The following is a 27480-nucleotide window of genomic DNA, read 5'->3' as shown; positions in this document are numbered from 1 at the left end:
AAAAATGTAAGTACCATATGCAGTCAATAACGACATCGGCTTGAAACGCTCCATATGGCGATACAAATTTACAGTAGTTCTCCACATAATGTGATAGTTATTTCATCATGTGCAGACAGCCTTGTAGGTAGGGCAACCACAGTTGTGAGTAGTCATCTTGCGTATTAATAAACCGCTTCAGCTGTTATTTTGTCTTTTTTTATTAGATCACTACCGGTTTCATGGCACTAAAAGCCACATGTTCAGGTGAACGTATAACTAAAACATTTGAGCTCAAAAGCTCGAAACCTTGCATCCAACACTCGTGGTCCGTCAGAACAAAGCACCGCTAAAAGGCGGCATGTCACAGAATAAAACAGCTGGATTGCAATGAGGTGGGTGGGTCTAAACGCAATTGTGTCCCCAGTCCGTGATTGCGTAAAGACCGGAGGAGCGGACCCACACACCATATTGGAATCCACCGCTTTATTCTGTGACATACCTCCTTTTACGGGTGTTTTAATCTGACGGACAACGAGTGTCAGGCACAAAAGTTCGAGCCTTTTAGCTGTAATGTTTTACTTATGTGTTCACCTGAAGAAGTGGCTTTTAGTGCCACGAAAGCGATACACATTTTACTAAAATCCAAACGTCAGCCATATCTGATCACTGTTCCTACTCAGCAGCAGAATCTTTACAGGATGTGAAGTACAAAACTTCAAACAAGAAACCGCAAAATATGTTACTGGAAGCAGTGGAAGCTCTGTTGTAAATTAAGCCAATAGAAGAAACTCTCTCCTCAGGAAGAGGGCACTTATATTCACATAACATCGAATATTAAAGAATATAATTTTGTTAAACTAATAGGAAAGTATCAGAAGCTACTACAAAACGCGAAGGTTAGTAAAAAATTTTTTAGATTCAGTGAAACGCGAATCATTAAACACAGCAACCAATACCTCACAACTGGGCGACTCTACTCATTGCGCTATACCGATCATAAGTGTCATACTACTATACTTTTTATCTTACAGTCGGCTGAAAGCTTCAATCGTAGATAGGTTATTAATTGACATTTAAGTACAACAAACTGCACCGAGAACATAGCATTCGCTATGGACCTTCAATGTGCCGTTGCCTTGAAATGACTTACTTTCGTAGTACTAAGTTACAATAATTACACAACTGGCCATTAAAATTTCTGCACCAAGAAGAAATGCAGATGATAGACGGGTATTCATTGGACAAATATATTATGCTAGAACTGACATGTGATTAAATTTTCACGCAATTTGGATGCATAGATCCTGAGAAATCAGTACCCAGAACAACCACCTCTGGCCATAATAACGGCCTTGATACGCCTGGGTATTGAGTCAAACAGAGCTTGGTTGGCGTGTACAGGTACAGCTGCCCATGCAACTTCGACACGATACCACAGTTCATCAAGAGTAGTGTCTGTCGTATTGTGACGAGCCAGTTGCTCGGCCACCATTGACCAGACTTTTTCAATTGGCGGGAGATCTGGAGAGTGTGCTGGCCAGGGCAGCAGTCGAACATTTTCTCTATCCAGAAAGGCCCGTACAGGACCTGCAACATGCGGTCGTGCATTATCCTGCTCAAATGTGGGGTTTTGCAGGGATCGAATGAAGGGTAGAGCTACGGGTCGTAACACATCTGAAATGTAACGTCCACTATTCAAAGTGCCGTCAATGCGAACAAGAGGTGACCGAGGCGTGTAGTCAATGACACCCCATACCGCCAGGCCGGGTGATGCGTCAGTATGGCGATGACGAATACATGTTTCCAATGTGCGTTCACGACGATGTCACCAAACACAGATGTGACCATCATGATGCTGTAAACAGAACCTGGATTCATCCGAAAAAATGACGTTTTGCCATTCGTGCACCCAGGTTCGTCGTTGAGTACACCGTCGCAGGCGCTCCTGTCTGTGATGCAGCGTCAAGGGTAACAGCAGCCGTGGTCAACGAGCTGATAGTCCATGCTGCTGCAAACGTCGACGAACTGTACGTGCGGATGGTTGTTGTCTTGCAAACGTCCCCATCTGTTGACTCAGGGATCGAGACGTGGCTGCACGATCCGTTACAACCAAGCGGATAAGATGCCTGTCATCTTGACTGCTAGTGATACGAGGCCGTTGGGAGCCAGCACGGCGTATTACCCTCCTGAACCCAGCGATTCCATGTTCTGCTAACAGTCATTGGATCTCGACCAACGCGAGCAGCAATGTCGCGATAGGATAAACCGCAATCGCGCTAGGCTACAAACCGTCCTTTATCAAAGTCGGAAATGTAGTGGTACGCATTTCTCCTCCTTACAAGAGGCATCACAACAACATTTCACCAGGCAACGCCGGTCAACTATTGTTTGTATATGAGAAATCGGTTGGAAACTTTCCTCGTGTCAGCACGTTGTAGGTGTCGCCACCGGCGCCAACGTTGTGTGAATGCTCTGAAAAGCTAATCTTTGCATATCACAGCATCTTCTTCCTGTCGGTTAAATGTCGCGTCTGTAGCACGTCATCTTCGTGGTGTAGCAATTTTAATGGCCAGTAGGGTATTTAACTATCAATATGACGTTTCCCGTCATTTTATTACAACCATTCATACAATTAATGAAGGTTTTGGAGAGAACTTCAATTTCCTGATGTTTAGAAACGGTATATATACACTGATGCGCTACAAAATTATGACCATTTACTTAAAAGCATGTTCAGCAGGGATTCGTGTTCCATCGAATCGACAAGTACTTTATAGCATTCCAGAGGTTTGTGGCACCAGATGCAGGCTGTTCTACTTCTGGTAACAAATCAAACAGATGCTAACCGGAATCACAAATGCGATTTCTGAGGTTTTCTCCTGTCGCCTATTACTTGTCACCTTCTCCCAGTTCCCATTGTCTATTGCCCCCTTCAACTTCATTCAAAATATACCATTTCTAATTTTGCCTGGAGGGCACAAATCTTTCTTCCGTGTTCCAAGATTTTCTTGTCTCGACTACATCATCTAAAACTCCATGGAAGAGCCTCATCTGACACTTTTTTAGCTTCCCCGTTTCATGCTCCCCAGAGAAACAGCAACCCACAGTGCTTACATGACCCTCCCATACCAGTTAACCTATGGCAACATCCACATTTGTCGCATATGGCGCTAGTTTTATAGTAAACTAAAAAGCACTACAACACACTTAAACTAGAAGAAAATAATAATCAGTTACAACTTTTCGGTGAGTCGTGCAGCTAACGTTCGGGCGTCAGGCAGACGTAGCATAACACGACCGAAGTTCGTTGAGCGTAGGTAGTACAAGATATGAAGTGAATGAAAACAACAAAAGCACGATATTTCCTAACAACATTCTTAAACAGACACTATTAGAAAATTTTGCAAAGCGCTGTGATGAATCCAAAACAACACCTAACGATTACATGACGAGTAGAAGTTAACAGTTGCTTGTCAACAAACTACGGATTAAAATAGGTTTAAGTCACGGAAGACAAGAAACGAATGACAACTCTTGAACCCATGGTATTTATAAGAGTATTACACCGACACAGTCCGAAAATTATGGGGAGCCTGCACTGTATTCCAAACAACTCGTAATGTTCCGCCAGTGCTGTTGTTTACTTCTGAGGGCTTAAGTGTGTCAGGCCGCCACGGCTGCCAGTTGTCATACCAACTTCATGACAACTGTACAACGGGCACAGTGGTTTGCAAAAGTGAATAATGCGGAGAAAATGACAGACTTTGTTTAGATCTGCAGTTAACATGGTTCGAAATGTGTAAACATTCATCGGATTGACTAGCAAACACGTTCCTACACAACCGATTATAAGTAGCACTTGTCTCGCTACTATACGACAACGTAGTCATATAAATTACCCCCAGAGTATCAACTCTTTTATTGATGTTTGACTCGATCTAGTGTTATTAGTTTAATAACCATAATTAGACCTTGTGGTACTTCCCTATTGCAGCGCGGGGTAGCCGCGTGGTCCGAGGCGTCTCGTTACGGTTCGCGCAGCTCACCCCGTCGGCGGTTCGAGTCCTCCCTCCGGCATAGGTGTGTGTGTGTGTATTGTCCTTAGCGTAAGTTAGTTTAAGTTAACAGAATGAGATCTTCACTCTGCAGCGGAGTGTGCGCTGATATGAAACTTCCTGGCAGATTAAAACTGTGTGCCGGACCGAGACTCGAACTCAGGACCTAGGAGACGAGGTAATTGCAGAATTGAAGCTCTGAGGAGGTGTTGTGAGTCGTGCTTGGGTAGCTCAGATGGTAGACCACTTGCCCTACAAAGGCAAAGGTCCCGAGTTCGAGTCTCGGTCCGGTACACAGTTTTTATCTTCCAGGAAGTTTCTCAGTTTAAGTTAGATTAAGTAGTGTGTGAGCTTAGGGACCGATGACCTTAGCAGTTTGGTTCCATAAGACATTACCACAAATTTCATTTTTCCCTATGAAAAGTAATATTTCCCCCTTTCATGTATTTCAACTAACATCTGTAGCAACAGCAATCATTCATCATTTCCAATAGTAATACATAAATGTGTAAAAACATGGCAAATGCGTTTAATGTCCAAGTTTCGCTCTTCAAATCTGAACAACAGCGTTTTACCAAAATGAAGTCACGTGTCCTGTTTGATGTTGGCAGTACGCACAAACCAGCTCACTGCACAGATCTGGGTACGCGATGGTCAGAAGTCAGTGATCAGTAGCTATACTGGATGTCCAACTGAAACTGTGTGAGTGTGCTGACAGCATATTTTTGTGTTTGCTTCCTACTGTGTTGCACTTCGGCAAGGAAAGAAATGCCACTACAATCCAAATGAAAATACATTCATATTCTGTGCCCACATGAGCCTTTTAGATCAAGTGATACAGATGTCTCGATAATAATAAAATGAAAAGTAACAAAACTATAAAAATAAACATTGTCAGTTCTCCTGTGGCTTTTCAAAATCACGTGTGACACTGACAGGCTGAACAGAAAACTGAGCCTGCTTTATTTTCACTTACGCATTAATCATGCATTAAAAAAAGTATATCAGCCAAGGTTATTAGCATGCATAATTCGTAAAAGCAAGTGCGGTAAACAACGCAGACGCCTCATTATAATCAAGGGTTCCAAATTATGCCTCATGTTGGCATCGTTTTCTCCACCATGCTGAGACTTGTGATTAAAACTTACGAAAGACCTACGCAAGCACTCTTCAAATAGGAACTAACAAACACGCGAAGGGGCACCTAGGTATATTTCTCAGTCTAAAGTAATGTGCACTCTCCCATAACTTGCTCTGCAACAATACATTGCTCACGCATTTACGTTGTTAGCCACAGTGACAGAGACCCGTTCTGCAAAGACGACAACGTATCTCTCTCGACGCGACATGAAATGTAGAGTTTTCTGGAAGATAATCTGCACTTCCGCGTAATACATGTGGCTTGTTATTAGGGTTCCGAACCTCAATCGGGAGAAAAGGAATCCTTATAGGATCACTTTTTTATCCGTCTGTATGTCCGTCCCACTGTTAAAAACCCTTTTTCTCAGGAACGGGTAGTACCAAGCTGAAGGTTACGTCTCATATTAAGGTCCAGGGTCCCTCTGCGTATAAAAAAGTGAAGCTCCAAAGTCAATGCAGTCAAAAGTTACGGCCATTTATGTCACATATTTTGCATTTCGCACTCACACCTCGAAACCCACAGGGTACTTCCGGTTGAAATCATGAAATTTTGCAAGAAGTAAGGTTTCAGACTACAACCAAACAAAAAAAAATTCGAGAAGTTTTAATTTGTAATTATATCACACGAAAAAAATGTTTAGCACTTGTTATCACAGACCGTCTGTCTGCCCGTCCGTCCGTCTGTTAAGCCCCATTTTTTTTTTTTTTTTTCAGGAACGTCTAGACGTATCAAGTGGAGGTCTATAGTCCTTTTGGTAGCGTAAAAGTGTTAAGCTTCTAAGTCAATGCAGTCAAAGGATACAGCTATTTACATCACATACACACATCAAAAAAAGTTTTGCATCACGTCGGTTCCGAGAGTTCCGGAACCTGTACATAAAATTCGAATAGAGATCAACATAGAGATCTTTTACGCCCTTTTTATTGCTCATGAAAACCACACATTACATGTTGTACCACCATATAGCGAGACCTTCAGAGGTGGTGGTCCAGATTGCTGTACACACCGGTACCTCTAATACCCAGTAGCACGTCCTCTTGCATTGATGCATGCCTGTATTAGTCATGGCATACTATCCACAAGTTCATCAAGGCACTGTTTGTCCAGATTGTCCCACTCCTCAACGGCGATTCTGCGTAGATCCCTCAGAGTGGTTGGTGGGTCACGTCGTCCATAAACAGCCCTTTTCAATCTATCCCAAGCATCTTTAATAGGGATAATCTCTGGAGAACATACTGGCCACTCTAGTCGGGCAATGTCGTTATCCTGAAGGAGGGCCCGCATCTCGTGGTCGTGCGGTAGCGTTCTCGCTTCCCACGCCCGGGTTCCTGGGTTCGATTCCCGGCGGGGTCAGGGATTTTCTCTGCCTCGTGATGGCTGGGTGTTGTGTGATGTCCTTAGGTTAGTTAGGTTTAAGTAGTTCTAAGTTCTAGGGGACTGATGACCATAGATGTTAAGTCCCATAGTGCTCAGAGCCATTTGAACCATTTGAACCTGAAGGAGATCATTCACGAGATGTGCACTATGTGTGCGTGAATTGTCGTCCATGAAGACGAATGACTGGCCAATATGCTGCTGCTATGGTTGCACTACCGGTCGGAGGATGGCATTCACGTATCGTACAGCCGTTATGGCGCCTTCCATGACCACCAGCGGCGTACGTCGGCCCCACATAATGCCACCCAGGGAACCTCCACCTTGCAGCGTGTCTAAGGCGTCCAGCCTGACCGGGTTGCCTCCAAACTCGTCTCCGACGATTATGTGGTTGAAGGCATATGCGACATTCATCGGTGAAGAGAACGTGACGCCAATCCTGAGCGGTTCATTCGGCATGTTGTTGGGGCCATTTGTACCACGCTGCATGGTGTCGTGGTTGCAAAGATGGACCTCGCCATGGACGTCGGGAGTGAAGTTGCGCATCATGCAACCTACTGCGCACAGTTTGAGTCGTAACAGGACGTCCTGTGGCTCCACGAAAAGCATTATTCAAAAATGGTGGCGGCTGTCAGGGTTCCTCCGAGCCATAATCCGTAGGTAGCGGTCATCCACTGCAGTAGTAGCCCTTGGGCGGCCTGAGCGAGACATGTCATCGACAGTTCCTGTCTCTCTACATCTCCCCCATGTCCGAACAACATCGCTTTGGTTCACTCCGAGACGCCTGGACATTTCCCTTTTTGAGAGCCCTTCCTGGCACAAAGCAACAATGCGGACGCTATCCAACCGCGGTATTGGCAGTCTAGGCATAGTTGAACTACAGACAACACGCGCCGTGTACCTCCCTCCTGTAGGAATGACTGGAACTGATCGGCTGTCGGACCCCTTCGTCTAATAGGCGCTGCTCCTCACAGGTTGTTTACATCTTTGGGCGGGTTTAGTGACAGCTCTGAGAAGTCAAAGGGACTGTGTCTGTGATACAATACCCATAGTCAACGTCTATCTTCAGGAGTTCTGGGAACTGGGGTGATGCAAAACTTTTTTTGATGTATGTATTTTGATAGACGCAAACTCGCTCACTGAACCCTATTGAGTACATTCCCTTGACGTAGAATCATTAAATTTGGCAAGAAGAAGGATTCCAAAACACAAACAAAAGAAAAAAAGAAAAAAATTGTTAATTTGTAATTATACCATATGAAAATATGTGTATCTGTTCTAATTTTTTATCCAACTTTAAATTATGACATTCTCGAAAGTCTTGGAATCGTGGGACGATATCTCGCCAGTATAAATCTCGATAAAATGCAGAAATCATTCAGATCGTCGGTTCCCCCTACTCGCATCTGGTCTTTAAGGAGTTTCGTGCAGAAAGTGACAGATACATGGGTTCAGGAATAGTGTTACAAACGCTTTTCACTTTCCTGTGAGGCGGTGTGGAGGCTACACCAACAGCTTGAAGCCAGGCTCCTAGAAAGGATAACGGTCGTTCTTATGCGGTGAAGTAAGGTGGCAACTACAGCAGTTCTGGCCGGGGGTATTCGGTGTGTCTCGTCTCTCCCCTTGATGGAAGATGAATAACAGAATTGTCCCCTATAATCCGTTCCAAATTCCCATTTTGGAGATAAAAGTAATACCCCACCCTCTCCTACTTACAATAATGAAAGAAAAAGAGAAACCAGACCAAACCCCTGCAATTAATCCAAACAAATAAATCAAATAAAAACAAATCCTCTCACGACAAATGCTACTTTTCGCAGCCACTTGTCGTGTATGCTGCACGCTCTGTACTGTTTCTCCTGGGTGGTCTTGGGTTTAAAAAAAATATTAACTAAATATTATGATAAATTTTATAACGCCCCGACAAGTTACGCCAAGGAAGAGGAGATAGAACTACAATGGACATGTTATTCCATGGACTCTTGCGCCTCTATGCATGAACTATCTTTCCTTTGTCATTGGCGTATCTTATCTGCTTGGATTTGGACCAAAGAGGACGTTCATGTGTAAAGCTCATCCTGCTGTACCAGCTAATAATGTAAGTTGTACTTAAAACCAGAAAAATATAATGGTTATTTTGTCAAAAGAATTTGTGTATGCGATCAATCAATTTGTAATCTGATACCTGGATTGTCCTACGTAGATATAGGTCTTAACAAAGAATTTTCATTGTTAGGCGCCATTTTAGAAAGCCTTTAACATTTTTCTTTTAGCTCATCTACGAAAGGTGCCGTCTGTTAGGACAATTAACTTTCTTGCAGATCCTACGTGCCCGGCGGCCGCTGATAATAATTTAACAATTTTTACTTACAAGTTTTTTTATATAACGAGATAACATCCTAGGCAGAAAAGGTCTGGTCACAGGATTCCAGTTCCATTATAGGGTTTCTTTTGTAGATGCTACTCTTGTTATCTTGTACTGGGGAATCAAGACGAAACCACGATATTAAGTTACGTATTGCAGTAGTTTACATCGAACAGACTTGTGAGATATTCTCTGGTGCAATAAGCATACGACTTCTCACGAGCCTGGAGTAATATCTGTGGTGTTGGGTAAAGAAGGAAAGGACAACTAACTATCGACGATTACGTAACTACTCTGAGAACTGAACTAGTTTATTATTTACTGATCTGTGTCGGGCTAACTTAAAAGATATTGCACTATTAAGAACATTCTTGTGAGTCATTTTCAGAGAAGTGTTTCCAACCGCTACTGTTGAGTCATTAAGAATACGATTACATTGGCAGACTGTCGTATATTTTTTGCATATTACTGTTTTTAAATTTTTACATTACAGCTCTCAGACAGCCCCCTCCTCGAGAGGTGGGAATGAAAAGTGAAGAAAGAAAAGTGTAGTCGATGACGAACTGCGTATAGTTCATACAACTTGATAAGCGTAAATAATTCTGTATCATTCCCAGACTTATCGAATCTTTTTGTGTAACTGATACACGACACGCGACAGAATCTAGAGTCACATATAAGTTCTACGCTGCAAGATCAGAGTTTTTCATCCAAGTAGTTTACAGGTCACTGTCAGCTACACACATGCCACACGCACACAGCCGCTTGCGCTGGAACCGTCAACATCCCAAGAACACGGCGCGGAGCCGTGAGTCCAGGTCCTTTTTGATTTACATTATAATGTTGCGATGTAATCGCGTTTCCAAACTCGGACTTTCTCTCGCGACGATAGCCTTGCGCCGGACGAGTTGCCAGCAGTTTCGTTTAACGAGCCACCAATCAATTTCGTTTTATTACGCGGTTAGAACCCAACATCCAAACAAGCAGTTATGTTCCAGCAGCTCAGCATCCTCCACTAATGAAAATAGTATTGCAGTTTTTTACAATAAGCCAAAGAGACTCCAGAAGGCCATGCATCTCCCCCTTGCTGTCATATCAAGCTAGGAGGCACAGTGGTTAAGACATGGGACACCTCCAAACGTGAAAAATGAGAGAGAGCTCCTTTACTGAAGGCAAAGCGCTCTACATGTACTACTCTGCAAATGACAGAAGTGTGTGACGGACGGCACTTTTAGTCGTACCATAAAAGTTTCTTATTCTTCTGTTCGCGGATGGAGCGTAGGAAAGATGGCCGTACGCTTCTGTGCGAGATGTTATTTGCTTAATTTTATCAGGTGATCTCTACGGTGTATATACGTTCGAGGCTGAAGGATTTTAATAGCTCCTACCCTGTACAGCGATCCTTGAGGTCTTCTAAGCAGCTTCTCGGGGAAATGTATCCAATATTTTCTCTAAAACCTGACTGTTAAGATGTTTCAACATTTCTGTTGCATTCACACGCCAGTGAATCAAGCCAACGACCATTCGCGGTGCCTTCATTCGGTTGGTGACACCTTTCAGACTGCCATAATGGTTTACACACACTTTAACAGTATTCAGTTTTGTGTCGTAGAAGTGTTTTGTATGCAATCTCTCTTCTAGAAGCCGCGTGGGGTATCCGCTCGGTCTAGGGCGTCTTGTCACCGTCCGCGTGGCGCCCCCTTTTGGAGGTTCGAGTCCTCCCTCGGTCATGGGTGTGTGTGTGTGTGTGTGTGTGTGTGTGTGTGTGTGTGTGTGTGTGTCGTCCTTAGCGTAAGTTAGGTTTAAGCTAGATTAAATAGTGTGTAAGCTTAGGGACCGATGACCTCAGCAGTTTGGTCCCTTAAGACCTTACAACAAATTTCTTCTTCTAGACAAACAACAGTTTTCTGCATCCCAGCACAGGTTAATGCTACCAATAAATATGTGGTGTGCTGCGTATTGTAATCAGGACATTGACGACAATACTGTCCGCTGTCTTTTCCCCTAATTAGCCTTCATAGTGGAGTGGAGAGGGAGTATAACCTCTTTGGTTGTTTTAGGGTTGTTGTTGGGGAACAGAGAAGGATCTTTGACAGGGCTGGTGATCTGCCAAAGTAGCAAAGTGATATGAATACATTAAATAAATTTATTTACCTTGAGGCATATTTCTATGTGAGGTGTCTGACCAGCTAACATATATACACTCCTGGAAATGGAAAAAAGAACACATTGACACCGGTGTGTCAGACCCACCATACTTGCTCCGGACACTGCGAGAGGGCTGTACAAGCAATGATCACACGCGCGGCACAGCGGACACACCAGGAACCGCGGTGTTGGCCGTCGAATGGCGCTAGCTGCGCAGCATTTGTGCACCGCCGCCGTCAGTGTCAGCCAGTTTGCCATGGCATACGGAGCTCCATCGCAGTCTTTAACACTGGTAGCATGCCGCAACAGCGTGGACGTGAACCGTATGTGCAGTTGACGGACTTTGAGCGAGGGCGTATAGTGGGCATGCGGGAGGCCGGGTGGACGTACCGCCGAATTGCTCAACACGTGGGGCGTGAGGTCTCCACAGTACATCGATGTTGTCGCCAGTGGTCGGCGGAAGGTGCACGTGCCCGTCGACCTGGGACCGGACCGCAGCGACGCACGGATGCACGCCAAGACCGTAGGATCCTACGCAGTGCCGTAGGGGACCGCACCGCCACTTCCCAGCAAATTAGGGACACTGCTGCTCCTGGGGTATCGGCGAGGACCATTCGCAACCGTCTCCATGAAGCTGGGCTACGGTCCCGCACACCGTTAGGCCGTCTTCCGCTCACGCCCCAACATCGTGCAGCCCACCTGCAGTGGTGTCGCGACAGGCGTGAATGGAGGGACGAATGGAGACATGTCGTCTTCAGCGATGAGAGTCGCTTCTGCCTTGGTGCCAATGATGGTCGTATGCGTGTTTGGCGCCGCGGAGGTGAGCGCCACAATCAGGACTGCATACGACCGAGGCACACAGGACCAACACCCGGCATCATGGTGTGGGGAGCGATCTCCTACACTGGCCGTACACTACTGGTGATCGTCGAGGGGACACTGAATAGTGCACGGTACATCCAAACCGTCATCGAACCCATCGTTCTACCATTCCTAGACCGGCAAGGGAACTTGCTGTTCCAACAGGACAATGCACGTCCGCATGTATCCCGTGCCACCCAACGTGCTCTAGAAGGTGTAAGTCAACTACCCTGGCCAGCAAGATCTCCGGATCTGTCCCCCATTGAGCATGTTTGGGACTGGATGAAGCGTCGTCTCACGCGGTCTGCACGTCCAGCACGAACGCTGGTCCAACTGAGGCGCCAGGTGGAAATGGCATGGCAAGCCGTTCCACAGGACTACATCCAGCATCTCTACGATCGTCTCCATGGGAGAATAGCAGCCTGCATTGCTGCGAAAGGTGGATATACACTGTACTAGTGCCGACATTGTGCATGCTCTGTTGCCTGTGTCTATGTGCCTGTGGTTCTGTCAGTGTGATCATGTGATGTATCTGACCCCAGGAATGTGTCAATAAAGTTTCCCCTTCCTGGGACAATGAATTCACGGTGTTCTTGTTTCAATTTCCAGGAGTGTACTTTAGTTACACCTGGTACCAACTTTTTACTGTCGAAACTCTTTTCACAATGATTCCGATGTACTACACGTGGGCTTCCAACTATCAAAAGACAAGAGCCCCCTGGCTCCTTGTTCTATTGGATTGCCTAGATCAGACACAAAGGCAATTATTGTCTTGTATTCTACGACATTAATGGTGACTTTGCCTAACTCAGTGGCCTCTTGGCCTACCTGTTATATCTCTGGCTCCTTGGCGTAACTCACAGAAGACAAGTACTAAATGGAATCCGCTACACTGCTAGTCGGGACGAAGACTATCTCTTTTCTACATTATTCAGTGAAACATATACTCATCTATCAGTTGTCGTTGTGTTGCCAGGAATACCAACGTCCTCTCGTGAATGAAGTACTACTGCTCCGTCAGTAGCTGCTGTCATCCAATTTGTGGCCCCTTTATTGGTACTTTGCTTACTCGATTATTACTGACTACTCAGTGACTCTACGACTGTTCACTATGCGCAGGCTGACCGTTTACACGTTTCCTAGGTGACTTTTCCCACTCCGATCTGGTTGCACGCCATCCTCTTCATTACATTTCTGGAACACCGCGTCTACAGATGATCACTTTTATTCCCGTCCAGTGGCCAAAATCCAGAGATGGGTTTTTCCTGTCAAGAGTTCAGCCTCGCCCATCGACTCATTTCGGGGGTTGGCCAGAGGTAACCACATGCTGAGATAAGTGACTAAAATATTTCCCAGTCAAGACAAGTTATCCACTATCCTCTCTCAACGAGTTGTGATCTACTTTAGCTAAAACCGAACCAACGAGGGCTGTTCGGAAAATAAGGTGCCATAAGTCGAAAAATGGAAATGACAGCGAAAATCCGATGAAGATTTACACAGATGTATCGGGCAGTGTCTCTGGTATGCCTGTCGATCTTTTCGGTTCTTAGCATCTACAGATGCCTAGAAAAACAGTGTCCCTGCACAGTATAGGTACCCGCTGCGAGGTTTCTCCTGATTTTATGCAACCTTACATAATATACCTGTCATACATTTACTTCTTCATAACAATTCTCAACCACGCACTGCAGGGGCAACGAGGACGTCCCCGCAGCTTTTTCGAAGCGTTGCGTTTGATCAGCCACCATACGGCCCGGACTTGGCTCCCACTGGCTAGGAAGACAACATTTTGGCACAGACAACGAACTGCAGACCAGCGCAGAGAAGTGGCGGAGAGCACAGGTGTTTACTTGCTATGACGAAGGTATTGAAAAGTTGATACAACGCCACGACAAATGCCTAAGTGTAAGTCGGTGACTATGCAGATAAGTAACTGGAAGGTGTAGCAAATTGTTGCAAATAAAACATTTTCGATTTAACTTTTGTTTTCATTTCGCGACCGATCGGATCTTACTTTCCGAATAGCCCTCGTGTATGATCGTCTCACTTCTTACTTCTACAGACTGGCTGACATAAGTCGTGATTCATTAATCCGATAGTCGAAGGATACAGCACTTTTTAGGTTTCGTGAAGCGCACAGCTTTGCACTTCTCTACCTGAAGCAGCTCCTGCCAGCTTTTCCATCAAGCTGATATTTTCTGGAATTCTAATTTAATATTTTTTGGAATTTTTATCGCATAGAATGTCTTCACAGATAAGAGCATAATCTTCGAAAAGGCTAAGATTACAGCTAATACCGCCAGCAATATTATTGGTGTATATCGTGAACATCAATGGTCACGTTAATTTCACTAGGAGCACATCAGGTATTACTTCAACATATTACTTGAGTGTCAGTAAGTTGTATAATTTGGTGCAGCCCACCTGTCAGTCAATTTTCGATCCATTTGCAAATCTGATTAGATAACCCACGAAGAAGCATTTCCTTCGGGAGGTGTTGATGTAGTATTGATTGAAATGCCTTTTCTAAAGTGCAGAAACAGTTTTATAGCAACAGGGAACGGTTCGGCGTGTCATGTGACTAGGATCTCGAGCCAGGTCTCGCACTGACTGTCAGCACGACAGTGCGTTTGACAGCGGTCAGATTGCGGGTGGCCGAAGCAAGGGTCGTGCATCCAACGGGCATTTCCCGTGGCGCTTTGCGGAAGATGTATCGTGACAAGCCCGATCTGAGAAAACTACCGTCACCAGCTTGTAATAGCTAATAGACGAGCCACAGTCTAGTAAATGACCCTACAGTTAAACACTGGACACCCGGAACTAGTCTGTAGCCGTACCGTCCAGAGCCACTTTCTAGTTGTGAGGTACAGAAGTAACTGTTCCATACTTTACAAAGCTTCACCATCGTCACGGAAAGACCGTTTGCATTTGCTAACCTCACCAGTGTAAACACCAGTTTGCCACATGAACTCTAATCACTGTGTGTTCTTCCGTCTCTCATGATAACTCCATACAGGTGAAATTAACGACTTAAGATTCTCAGTCTGCGCTCTGTATTAATTAGGACAGTGTTAGTGCTTCGCTTGGCAATCACAGGCTTACTACAGATGAATATTAAGGTCTAATTTAAATTAGGTGGCATCTAAGGTTTAAGATCTGATGCTGCCAGTCTCGGCAGGTAGCCGCCACGGCGGCGTATTGAAGACGGAGGCACAGTTGCTTGCAGAAAAGTTGTGGCCCTCAGACACCGAGCGCTGGAGGTATATTCGTAGACTGTTCTTCTAAAATGTTCGAGCGGCTGGTCCGGGCGGAGGTTCGAGTCCTCCCCTGGGCATGGGTGTGTGTGTGTTTGTCCTTAGGATAATTTAGGTTAAGTAGTGTGTAAGCTTAGGGACTGATGACCTAAGCAGTTAAGTCCCATAAGATTTCACACACATATCATTATTTAAAATGTTCGACGTTACGACCCCTCTGCTGGGATCTTCCTCAGGATCTAGCAATAGAGGACACCAAAGATCCCGAGGAAGATCCCAGCAGAGGAGTCGAAACGTCGTACATTTTAGAAGAAACATGACGCGGCCTAATAACTCAGAAGATTTTAACTTCAGTGACAACGGCCACGAAAGCCTGCAGACTTACTGTACACTCTGTCCTCGGTTACTGGAATTACCAGATTAGTTTAATGAATACATGAGCTGAAAGGAAAAACGCTATGCCACAAAAATTAAACAGTTTCAACTTTGTGACTTTACTTTCCTTCTCCCACGACCCGTTAGAGTCAGAAGTCAAGGCCACCTTTGACGCTAACATGCCGTAATTGATGTTTTTAGTATATTTCATACGTGTGTAATATTAAAATATGTAGTTTCAGTGATACATCACATTAAGGATCTCTCCAAAACATATGGCAAGTATGGTTTATTATGCTACAGTGCCAGGATGTACGACTTCGGTGTATAGACGTTTTCCCAATGAGATTAAGAGCGCATAATGGTACATTTACGTTGTGACAGTAAATGATGTTTCTATTACAAGATGCATAGATAAAATTTCTGTGTGAGTAAGTATTACTTAATTCATAAAAGGTAGATTTGTGGTTTCACAGCACTTCAGTGTATTAAAAAAATTGTGAAAATTAATGCAATACTAGCAGTATATTCAGAAAATCAGATTCTAATAGCGGAAAATTCAATAGTCCTTAAGCACATGTCCAGTGGATTTGAGAAAGGAACTAACAAGTTTTCAAAAAAATGGTTCAAATGGCTCTGAGCACTATAGGACTTACCTGCTGAAGTCATCAGTCCCCTAGAACTTAGAACTACTTAAACCTAACTAACCTAAAGACATCACACACATCCATGCCCGAGGCAGGATTCGAACCTGCGACCGTAGCAGTCGCGCTGTTCCAGGCTGTAACAAGTTTCCATATTTCGTAATATTTGGGATGCGAGACTAACAATGTTAGTCACTTTTTTGTATGTATAAAAGGGAACATGTATTACAGGCCACTGATGATGCTTCCCAAATAAACAAAGCGAAACGCGTATGGCAATAAACAAACCGCCTTCAGTTAGTTGCGTAGACGGTACTTAACTCCACGAATTTAAAGCAACTAACGGAAAGATGGAAAACATAAGAAATGACAAAAGTTGATTTTAACCTAAAAAACGACAGAAAGGCGCGACAAAATGTAATATAGCATCATATTGTATCTACCACATAATACTTTTATTCTATGTATAAAAGGGAACATGTATTACACGCCACTGATGGTGCTTCCCAAATAAATAAAGCGAAACGCTTATGTCAACAAACAAACTGCCTTCAATTGGTGGCATATCTCCACGAAAGTAAAAATGTTAGCTTGTAAATTAGCCTTTAGGGCATCGTGAATAGCATCCAACATATCACACAAAAACTTTGAAATTGTACTTTTCAGAACGTGGTATACGTCTAAATACTGGAAAGAGGTAATCTCCAGATGTCAAATAAAAAGTATATCTACTCGTTTTACTTAAGCCAGAAGTGTATCATTAATGTATCAGATACAGTACCACCACTCTTCTGACGTCAAAACGCGAGTAAGCAGGAATTATAATTTGTAGACAGCTACTGTCCACATACCACAACCACAAAAAGATACGGTGCAGTAATTTAAAGCATAACATACGCCAGCCTTTTCAACGGAAATATTATTATTTTGAGTTTATACCTTACACCTAGAACTTCCGCTAAAGATTTTGCATGCTTGTAGTTTGAAATAAACCTACGATTTTAGGTCACAGATTCCGAACTACATTACTGGCCATTAAAATTACTACACCACGAAGATGACGTGGTACAGACGAGATATTTAACCGACAGGAAGAGGATGCTGTGATATGCAAATGATTAGCTTTTAAGAGCATTCACACAACTATGGCGCCGGTGGCCACACCTACAACGTGCTGACATGAGGAAAGTTTCCAGTCGATTTCTCATACACAAACAGCAGTTGACCGGCGTTGCCTGATGAAACGTTGTTGTGATGCCTCGTGTAAGGAGGAGATACGCGTACCATCACGTTTCCGACTTTGATAAAGGTCGGATTGTAGCCTATCGCGATTGCAGTTTATCGTATCGCGACATTGCTGCTCGGGTTGGTCGAGATCCAAAGACTGTTAGCAGAATATGGAATCGGTGAGTTCTGGAGGGTAATACGGAACGCCGTGCTGGATCCCAACGGCCTCGTATCACTAGCAGTCGAGATGACAGGCATCTTATCCGCGTGGCTGTAACGGATCGTGCAGCCACGTCTCGATCCCTGAGTCAACAGACGGGGACGTTTGCAAGACAACAACCATCTGCACAAACAGTTCGACGACGTTTGCAGCGGCATGGACTATCATCTCGGAGACCACGGCTGCGGTTACCCCTGACGCTGCATCACAGACAGGAGCACCTGCGATGGTGTACTCAACAACGAACCTGGGTGCACGAATGGCAAAACGTCATTTTTTCGGATGAATCCAGGTTCTGTTTACAGCATCACGATGGTCGCATCCGTGTTTGGCAACATCGCGGTGAACGCACATTGGAAGCGTGTACTCGTCATCGCCATACTGGCGTATCACCCGGCGTGATGGTATGGGGTACCATTGGTTAAACGTCTCAGTCACCTCTTGTACGCATTGACGGCACTTTGAACAGTGGACGTTACATTTCAGATGTGTTACGACCCGTGGCTCTACCCTTCATTCGCTCCCTGTGAAACCCTACATTTCAGCAGGATAATGCACGACCGCATGTTGCAGGTCCTGTACGGGCCTTTCTGGATACAGTAAATGTTCGACTACTGCCCTGGCCAGCACATTCTCCAGATCTCTCACCAATTGAAAAGTCTGGTCAATGGTGGCCGACCAACTGGCTCGTCACAATACACCAGTCCCTACTTTGGATGAACTGTAGTATCGTGTTGAAGCTGCATGGGCAGCTGTACCTGTACACGCCATCCAAGCTCTGTTTGACTCAATGCCCAGGCGTATCAAGGCCGTTATTACGGCCAGAGGTGGTTGGTTTGGGTACTGATTTCTCCGGTTCTATGCACCCAAACTGCGTGAAAATGTGATCACATGTCAGTTCTAGTATAATATATTTGTCCAATGAATACCCGTTTATCATCTGCATTTCAGTTTGGTGTAGCAATTTTAATGGCCAGTAGTGTATACACCGATTACCATATCTTCATCGTCTGGATGCCACAAACGCCTTTTTTGACTAAACTTATCAGTTTCTCAAAATGCATGTTTCGTGTCGTGTGGGTCGATACGGTCGAAGAAAACAAACTGGTTTGAATTTCACCGACTGTCGTCCGAAATGAGTTCGGGCGATGAGCCAGGCTGCACTGTGACCGCGCGCCTACTAAAGTGCTTATTCTAAAGGACAGGAAGTCTTCTGAAACTACGTGACGGATTAAAACAGTGCGCCGGACCGAGACTAAAACTCAGGACCTTTGCCTTTTCCGGGCAAGTGCCCTACCATCTGAGCTATCCAAGCACGACTCACGCCCCGTCCTGCACGAGTTTCGGTCCGGCACACAGTTTTAATCTGCCAGGGAGTTTCATATCAGCGCACACTCCGCTGTAGAGTGAAAATCTCATTCTGGAAACATCCCCCAGGCTGTGGCTAAGCCACGTCTCCGCAATATCCTTTCTTTCAGGAGTGCTAGTGCTGCAAGGTTCGCAGGAGAGCTTCTGTAAAGTTTGGAAGGTAGGAGACGAGGTAGTGGCAGAAGTAAAGCTGTGAGGACGGGGCGTGAGTCATGCTTGGGTAGCTCAGATGGTAGAGCACTTGCCCGCGAAAGGCAAAAGTCCCGAGTTCGAGTCTCGGTCCGGCACACAGTTTTAGTCTGCCAGAAAGTTTCATATCAGCGCACACTCCACTGCAGAGTGAAAATCTCATTCAGGATGTCTTCAGCTGACGTCGGTGGTCGACGGAATCCACCGATATCGGTGCGACAGTGACCGCGGCCGAAGAGGCGACAGGATGGCTTCAAAGCCTGAAGTGTCTTGGAGCGAGTGCTTTCAGACAGGGCGGGGCGGTGGCCGAGCTGTAGCCTACCTGTGCAGCATGTCGAGGCAGCCGTGGAGGCGGGCGCCGGGCCCCGCGGGGGCGGAGCCGAGCCGCGCCTCGCTGAAGCAGGCGCCCAGCGCCGACTTGCACATGTAGCCCGTCGTGATGCACGGCGGCACGTTGCAGAAGCACCGCACCTCCCCTGCGAACACAAACACCACCGCGATAAGCGCAAGCTCGCGTCAGCATGCAGGCTGTGTTTATCTTAACACTTACACCTTGCTGGGACGCCAGCAGAAACACCCTTGTTCCGAAGACCAGTCAACTACTCATTCCCTCTATTATGATAACCTCTTCTCACAGCTGTACTTGTTGTTGTTGTGGTCTTCAGCCCTGAGACTGGTTTGATGCAGCTCTCCACGCTACTCTATCCTGCGCAAGCTTCTTTATCTCCCAGTACCTACTGCAACCTACATCCTTCTGAATCTGCTTAGTGTATTCATCTCTTGGTCTCCCTCTACGATTTTTACCCTCCACACTGCCCTCCAGTACTAAATTGGTGATGCCTTGATGCCTCAGAATATGTCCTACCAAACGATCCCTTCTTCTAGTCAAGTTGTGCCACAAATTCCTCTTCTCCCCAACCCTTTTCAATACCTCCTCATTAGTTATGTGATCTACCCATCTAATCTTCAGCATTCTTCTGTAGCACCACATTTCCAAAGCTTCTGTTCTTTTCTTGTCCAAAGTATTTATCGTACATGTTTCACTTCCATACATGGCTACACTCCATACAAATACTTTCAGAAACGACTTCCTGGCACTTAAATCTATACTCGATGTTAACAAATTTCTGGAAATTTCTCTTCTTCAGAAACGCTTTCCTTGCCATTGCCAGTCTACATTTTATATCCTCTCTACTTCGACCATCATCAGTTATTTTGCTCCCCAAATAGCAAAACTCATTTACTACTTTAAGCGTCTCATTTCCTAATCTAATTCCCTCAGCATCACCCGATTTGATTCGACTAAATTCCATTATCCTCGTTTTGCTTTTGTTGATGTTCATCTTATATCCTCCTTTCAAGACACTGTCCATTCAGTTCAGCTGCTCTTCCAGGTCGTTTGCTGACAGCTGCACATTGTTTCATAATCGTTATCGGTTTCGGAACGCTCAAGGCATCATCACCAGGCACCGACACACTGTCCAGCCGCAAAAGATATTACTTCATAATTGTTGGTCGTTATCAAGCAGCCAGTTAATGAAAAGCCTCTCTAGTTCCTGATTTTGACCTTGCCCCGCGACAGTACAATTTTGAGATCCACCCGAAAATAGTCTGAAGGCCAGAAACGGTTGTGGACTAAATAAAGCACATATCGGTAACTGGAGTGGTCTTTCATTAATTGAATGTACAGTTGCAGGATAACATAAGCACTTTCTCAACATGGAGACTTTAATTGTTATCAAGTATGGTCCCATTAAAGTACAGCTGTGTGAGCTGGTAAATTAATAGAGAGCCTAAATACACTGAAGCGCCAAAGAAATTGGTATAAGCATGCGCACTCAAATACAGAGATATGTAAACAGGCAGAATACGGCATTGCGGCCGGCAACGCCTATATAAGAAAAAAGTGTCTGGCGCAGTTGTTAGATCGTTCACTGCTGCTACAATGGCGGTTTATCAAGATTTAAGTGAGTTTGAACGTGGGGTTACAGTCGACGGACGACGATGGGACACAGCATCTCCGAGGTAGCGATTAAGTGGGGATTTTCCCGTACGACCATTTCGCGAGACTACCGAGAATATCAGGAATCCGGCAAAAAAATCAAATCTCCGACATCTCTGCGGCCGGAAAAAGATCGTGCAAGAACGGGACCAACAACGACTGAAGAGAATCGTTCAGAGTGACAGAAATGCAACCCTTCCTTTAGATTTCAGAGCTGGGTCATCAACATGTGTTGGCGTGCGAACCATTCAACGATACATCTTTCGGAGCCGAAGGCCCCCTCGTGTACCCTACCCTTGATGACTTCACACGTCGCCTGAGCCCTTCAACGCCGACATTGGACTGTTTATGACTGTAAACATGTTGCCTGGTCGGACGAGTCTCGTTTCAAATTGTATCGAGTGGATGGACATGTACGGGTATGGAGACAACGTCATGAACCCATCGACCCTGCATGTCAGCAGGAGACTGTTCAAGCTAGTCGAGGCTCTGTAATGGTGTGGGGCGTGTGCAGTTGGAGTGATATGGGGCCAGTGATACCTCTAGATACGACTCTTTTCTGTGATGATCAGAATAAGTAAAGAGAGTAATGTCTGAGTACGTTCGGTTTTGCTCAGCTGTTACAAAATCAAATAACGTAAGAGCTTTACCAGCACAGTAATTCATAAATTTTTCTAAAGGGATGTTTCAACAGTACGAGTGCAACAGGCATCGAACTCCATCCCACAAACTCACATCCGCACTTGTGCACCTTTTCGTGCTTGCATTCAATATTCTGGCATCTTCGCTGTTTATTAACGTACCAGAGTTTCACATTTGCACGGCTTCACATTGCGCTTACTGTAATCTGTGATCTTGCAACTTAATCACTTAAATATGATACCCATACAAATGCATTCGCTAAATTTCATTACTCTGCACTAATTATGTTTTGATGATGCGATTTTTTTGCCAGTAAATTATTTTTCCGTTATCCCCATTTTCGTCCCCGCGTTCAGTTCATGTCGGGTTTGGGCCAAGTTGTTAGTATTCCGAAGCCTCCAGTTGCTTACTCTCAGATGCATTTCTTTAACCCTGTGAATTCAAAAGCCATGCGGGAGCAATTCCTGAGTGACGTGTTCTGTAACTGTGTCTCTCCGATATAAGTTTTTTCGTCCCACCTACGTTTCTTACAAAGTGTTAAGTTCGATTGAAACAGTGTGATATGAGCTGAATGATACTATTTTCCAACTGCTTGTACTAGTTATGTGAGTTGACGCCAACTGCAATTCAGTATATTTTCTCATTATGTAGTGCAGTCATCACGCAGCAGAAAATAAGGACACGGTGTCATTTCTCTTTGTTCAGAGAAAAGCCAGGACATAAATAAAACTGTGATTTCTGTCGACAATTACATTTAGATGAGGGCCCACAGTAAACTTCAGAAAACATTTAGATGTAATGAGATTTAGTAACGAAAGTAACTAGCAACGAATAGTTTGTAAAGGGTAAGTTATGTGTCTAGATAATACCGAATATACAGGGTGTTACAAAAAGGTACGGCCAAACTTTCGGGAAACATTCCTCACACACAAATAAAGAAAATATGTTATGTGGACATGTGTCCGGAAACGCTTACTTTCCATGTTAGAGCTCATTTTATTACTTCTCTTCAAATCACATTAATCATGGAATGGAAGCACACAGCAACAGAACGTACCAGCGTGACTTCAAACACTTTGTTACAGGAAATGTACAAAATGTCCTCCGTTAGCGAGGAGACATGCATCCACCCTCCGTCGCATGGAATCCCTGATGCGCTGATGCAGCCCTCGAAAATGGCGTATTGTATCACAGCCGTCCACAATACGAGCACGAAGAGTCTCTACATTTGGTACCGCGGTTGCGTAGACAAGAGCTTTCAAATGCCCCCATAAATGAAAGTCAAGAGGGTTGAGGTCAGGAGAGCGTGGAGCCCATGGAATTGGTCCGCCTCTACCAATCCATCGGTCACCGAATCTGTTGTTGAGAAGCGTTCGAACGCTTCGACTGAAATGTGCAGGAGCTCCAGCGTGCATGAAACACATGTTGTGTCGTACTTGTAAAGGCACATGTTCTAGCAGCACAGGTAGAGTATCCCGTATGAAATCATGATAATGTGCTCCATTGAGCGTAGGTGAAAGAACATGGGGCCCAATCAAGAAATCACCAACAATGCCTGCCCAAACGTTCACAGAAAATCTGTGTTGATGACATGATTGCACAATTGCGTGCGGATTCTCGTCAGCCCACACATGTTGATTTTCAAAATTTACAATTTGAACAAGCTGGAATGAAGCCTCGTCCGTAAAGAGAACATTTGCACTGAAATGAGGATTGACACATTGTTGGATGAACCATTCGCAGAAGTGTACCCGTGGAGGCCAATCAGCTGCTCATAGTGCCTGCACACGCTGTACATGGTACGGAAACAAATGGTTCTCCAGTAGCACTCTCCATACAGTGACGTGGTCAACGTTACCTTGTACAGCAGCAACTTCTCTGACGCTGACATTAGGGTTATCGTCAACTGCACGAAGAATTGCCTCGTCCATTGCAGGTGTCCTCGTCGTTCTAGGTCTTCCCCAGTCGCGAGTCATAAAAATGGTTCAAATGGCTCTGAGCACTATGCGACTTAACTTCTGAGGTCATCAGTCGCCTAGAACTTAGAACTAATTAAACCTAACTAACCCAAGGACATCACACACATCCATGCCCGAGGCAGGATTCGAACCTGCGACCGTAGCGGTCTTGCGGTTCCAGACTGCAGCGCCTTTAACCGCACGGCCACTTCGGCCGGCCCTGGAAATCTGTCTCGATACAAACGTACCGCGCCACGGCTATTGCCCCGTGCTAATCCATACATCAAATGGGCATCTGCCAACACCACATTTGTAAACATTGCACTGACTGCAAAACCACGTTCGTGATGAACACTAACCTGTTGAGGCTACGTACTTATGTGCTTGATGCTAGTACTTTAGAGCAATGAGTCGCATGTCAGCACAAGCACCGAAGTCAACATTACCTTCCTTCAATTGGGCCAACTGGCGGTGAATCGAGGCAGTACAGTACATACTGACGAAACTAAAATGAGCTCTAACATGGAAATTAAGCGTTTCCGGACACATGTCCACATAACATCTTTTCTTTATTTGTGTGTGAGGAATGTTTCCTAAAAGTTTGGCCTTACCTTTTGTAACACCCTGTATATCATAAAAAATTTAGTCGTTACTTTTATAACCCTAGTCATAAAGCACGCCTCAGAAATAAATGTCTGTACAAGGGCGATAGTATTATTCTGCATAAATAGGGTATCGTGTTACGCGCTTCATAAAAAAATTAAAAAAAGGCAGGAGCGCTACTGTGCAGCCGCGGTATGTACTAGCTTTTACACGCCGACCGAATTACGGAGTAGCAAGTCCCAATTCATGACATGCGTGATAAATCACGCACTCTTTGCCAGGACGGGGTTCCAGTCTCCGAGTACCCGATGGACCGATTGAAATCGATGTAGTAATGACTAGGTCGAGTATTGATTTTCGTTGCAAAACAAAGTGGTAAGAGCCGAGGGTCCAGGAGAAGACGCGAGCGCGCGGAAGAAGGCACGTGAAGGCCGGCCGCGCGCACACACACACACACACACACACACACACACACACACACACACACACGCGGGGCCTGTAATTTGGAGGCCCGCGAGATTCCTCTCCAAACACAGCCGAGCCGTCCTAATGGCAGTGGTGGGAGGAGGTGGTGGAAGAGGGGGAGGAGGAAGCGGGAGGTAGGGAGCACAGCCAGACGTTCGGGTCTGCCGTTTCTGCTGGGCCGGCTGCGGTGTGGTGTGGTGTGGTGTGGGAACCCACAGCCTCTTTACGCCAGCGACAACGGACAAGCACTTCGCAAAGCGATCCAGTGTAGGTGGCCGATTCACAATGAACGCCAGCGGAACGGAACGGAGGGAGGCGTAACCGTCAAACGGAGGTGTGCAACGGTGCACTAACAGCGAACGGTGAAAGTGAAGTTAGGATACAGCCCTACCTTCCGTTGCACAAAAAGTTGGAGTTTAGTAGCAAAATAAATACGCTATCAGTGACAACATTTATTAATGAACAAAGTGAAATTGAAAACAGATGTTTCTGAAAATTTTTTGTTCTAAGACAATAAGAAAGGTGTTGCCCACGCGTTTCGAAAATTTCGACGTTTATTTGCTGGAGAAAATTTATATATAAAAACACATCAAACAATATTTACAAGAAATACACTACTGGCCATTAAAATTGCTACACCACGAAGATGACGTGCTACACACACGAAATTTAACCGACAGGAAGAGGATGCTGTGATACGCAAATGATTAGCTTTTCAGAGCATTCACACAAGGTTGGCGCCGGTGGCGACACCTACAACGTGCTGACATGAGGAAAGTTTCCAACCGATTTCTCATACACGAACAGCAGTTGACCGGCGTTGCCTGGTGAAACGTTGTTATGATGCCTCGTGTAAGGAGGAGAAATGCGTACCATCACGTTTCCGACTTTGATAAAGGTCGGATTGTAGCCTATCGCGATTGCGGTTTATCGTATCGCGACATTGCTGCTCGCGTTGGTCGAGATCCAATGACTGTTAGCAGAATATGGAAACGGTGGGTTCAGCAGGGTAATACGGAACGCCGTGCTGGATCCCAACGCCCTCGTATCACGAGCAGTCGAGATGATAGGCATCTTATCCGCATGGCTGTAACGGATCGTGCAGCCACGTCTCGATCCCTGAGTCAACAGATGGGGACGTTTGCAAGACAACAACCATCTGCACGAACAGTTGGACGACGTTTGCAGCAGCATGGACTATCAGCTCGGAGACCGTACCTGCGGTTACCCTTGACGCTGCATACAGACAGGAGCGCCTGCGATGGTGTACTCAACGACGAACCTGGGTGCTCGAATGGCAAAACGTCATTTTTTCGGATGAATCCAGGTTCTGTTTACAGCATCATGATTGTCGCATCCGTGTTTGGCGACATTGCGGAGAACGCACATTGAAGGCGTGTATTCGTCATCGCCATACTGGCGTATCACCCGGCATGATGGTATGGGGTGCCACTGGTTGCACATCTCGGTCACCTCTTGTTCACATTGACGGCACTTTGAACAGTGGACGTTACATTTCAGATGTGTTACGACCCGTGGCTCTACCCTTCATTCGATCCCTGCGAAACGCTACATTTCAGCAGGATAATGCACGACCGCATGTTGCAGGTGCTGTACGGGCCTCTCTGGATACAGAAAATGTTCGACTGCTGCCGTGGCCAGCACATTCTCCAGATCTCTCACCAATGGAACACGTCTGGTCAATGGTGGCCGAGCAACTGGCTCGTCACAATACGCCAGTCACTACCCTTGATGAACTGTGGTATCGTGTTGAAGCTGCATGGGCAGCTGTACCTGTACACGCCATTCAAGCTCTGTTTGACTGAATGCCCAGGCGTACCAATGCCGTTATTACGGCCAGAGGTGGTTGTTCTGGGTACTGATTGCTCAGGATCTATGCTCCCAAATTGCGTGAAAATGTGATCACATGTCAGTTCTAGTATAATATATTTGTCCATTGAATACCCGTTTATCATCTGCATTTCTTCTTGGTGTAGCAATTTTAATGGCCAGTAGTGTACATGGAGCCTTTTTACCTCATCAGTTGTTTCTATTTTGTTCCTGTAAGTACAAAATAACGTCAAAGAAAACTATTTTCCCGAGCGACAGAGCTACCGCTTTTACTGTTAATAAAAGGTTAATTAATGAAAACTGTTGCATTAATTTATGTTCTTATCAGAAACAGTGCAGTCAATTTATTTCACTCATTTTACACGCTGCTGGGAACTAAGATTATAGGAAAATGCCGTATAAATATTATAAAACATAAACAGTCAGACACATATACGTATTAATGGAATAACAATTTTGCGAAGTCCGATTTCGCGATTTAGTCCTCGAAATGCAAAGGTATGTACCATTTGTTTTAAAATATGGACATATTGCCAGTTGGGAGTATGCGACCGTCGTGAATTTTTATATAATAATTTATTACTTCACTATAGCTTAGCTATGTGAAAATATTCACTTTACCGGTTTCGGCAAGTAGTTGCATTTTTCCTATGTACTTAATCCAGTAAATAGCTTCCCACAGATATACAAACAGTCACGCACTTTGATCATCATGAAGTCATTTAACATATTTCAATTAATGCACATCATATCGTC

General features: G+C 45.1%; 1 protein-coding gene across 1 annotated transcript in view; it reads right to left on the bottom strand.

Moving 5' to 3' along the window:
• Positions 1–27480, bottom strand: part of LOC124606720 (BMP and activin membrane-bound inhibitor homolog) — a 269434-nt gene that overhangs the window by 62843 nt on the left and 179111 nt on the right. The window contains exon 2 of the mRNA XM_047138750.1: positions 19526–19679. Coding sequence (XP_046994706.1) covers positions 19526–19679 — 154 coding nt within the window. The remainder of the gene's footprint in view (positions 1–19525; positions 19680–27480) is intronic.

This window comes from Schistocerca americana, chromosome 3 (assembly GCF_021461395.2).
Source record: "Schistocerca americana isolate TAMUIC-IGC-003095 chromosome 3, iqSchAmer2.1, whole genome shotgun sequence".
Taxonomy (NCBI): Eukaryota; Metazoa; Arthropoda; class Insecta; order Orthoptera; family Acrididae; genus Schistocerca; species Schistocerca americana.
Note: the sequence above shows the minus strand (reverse complement) of the source record. Positions and strands in the feature narration are given on the sequence as shown.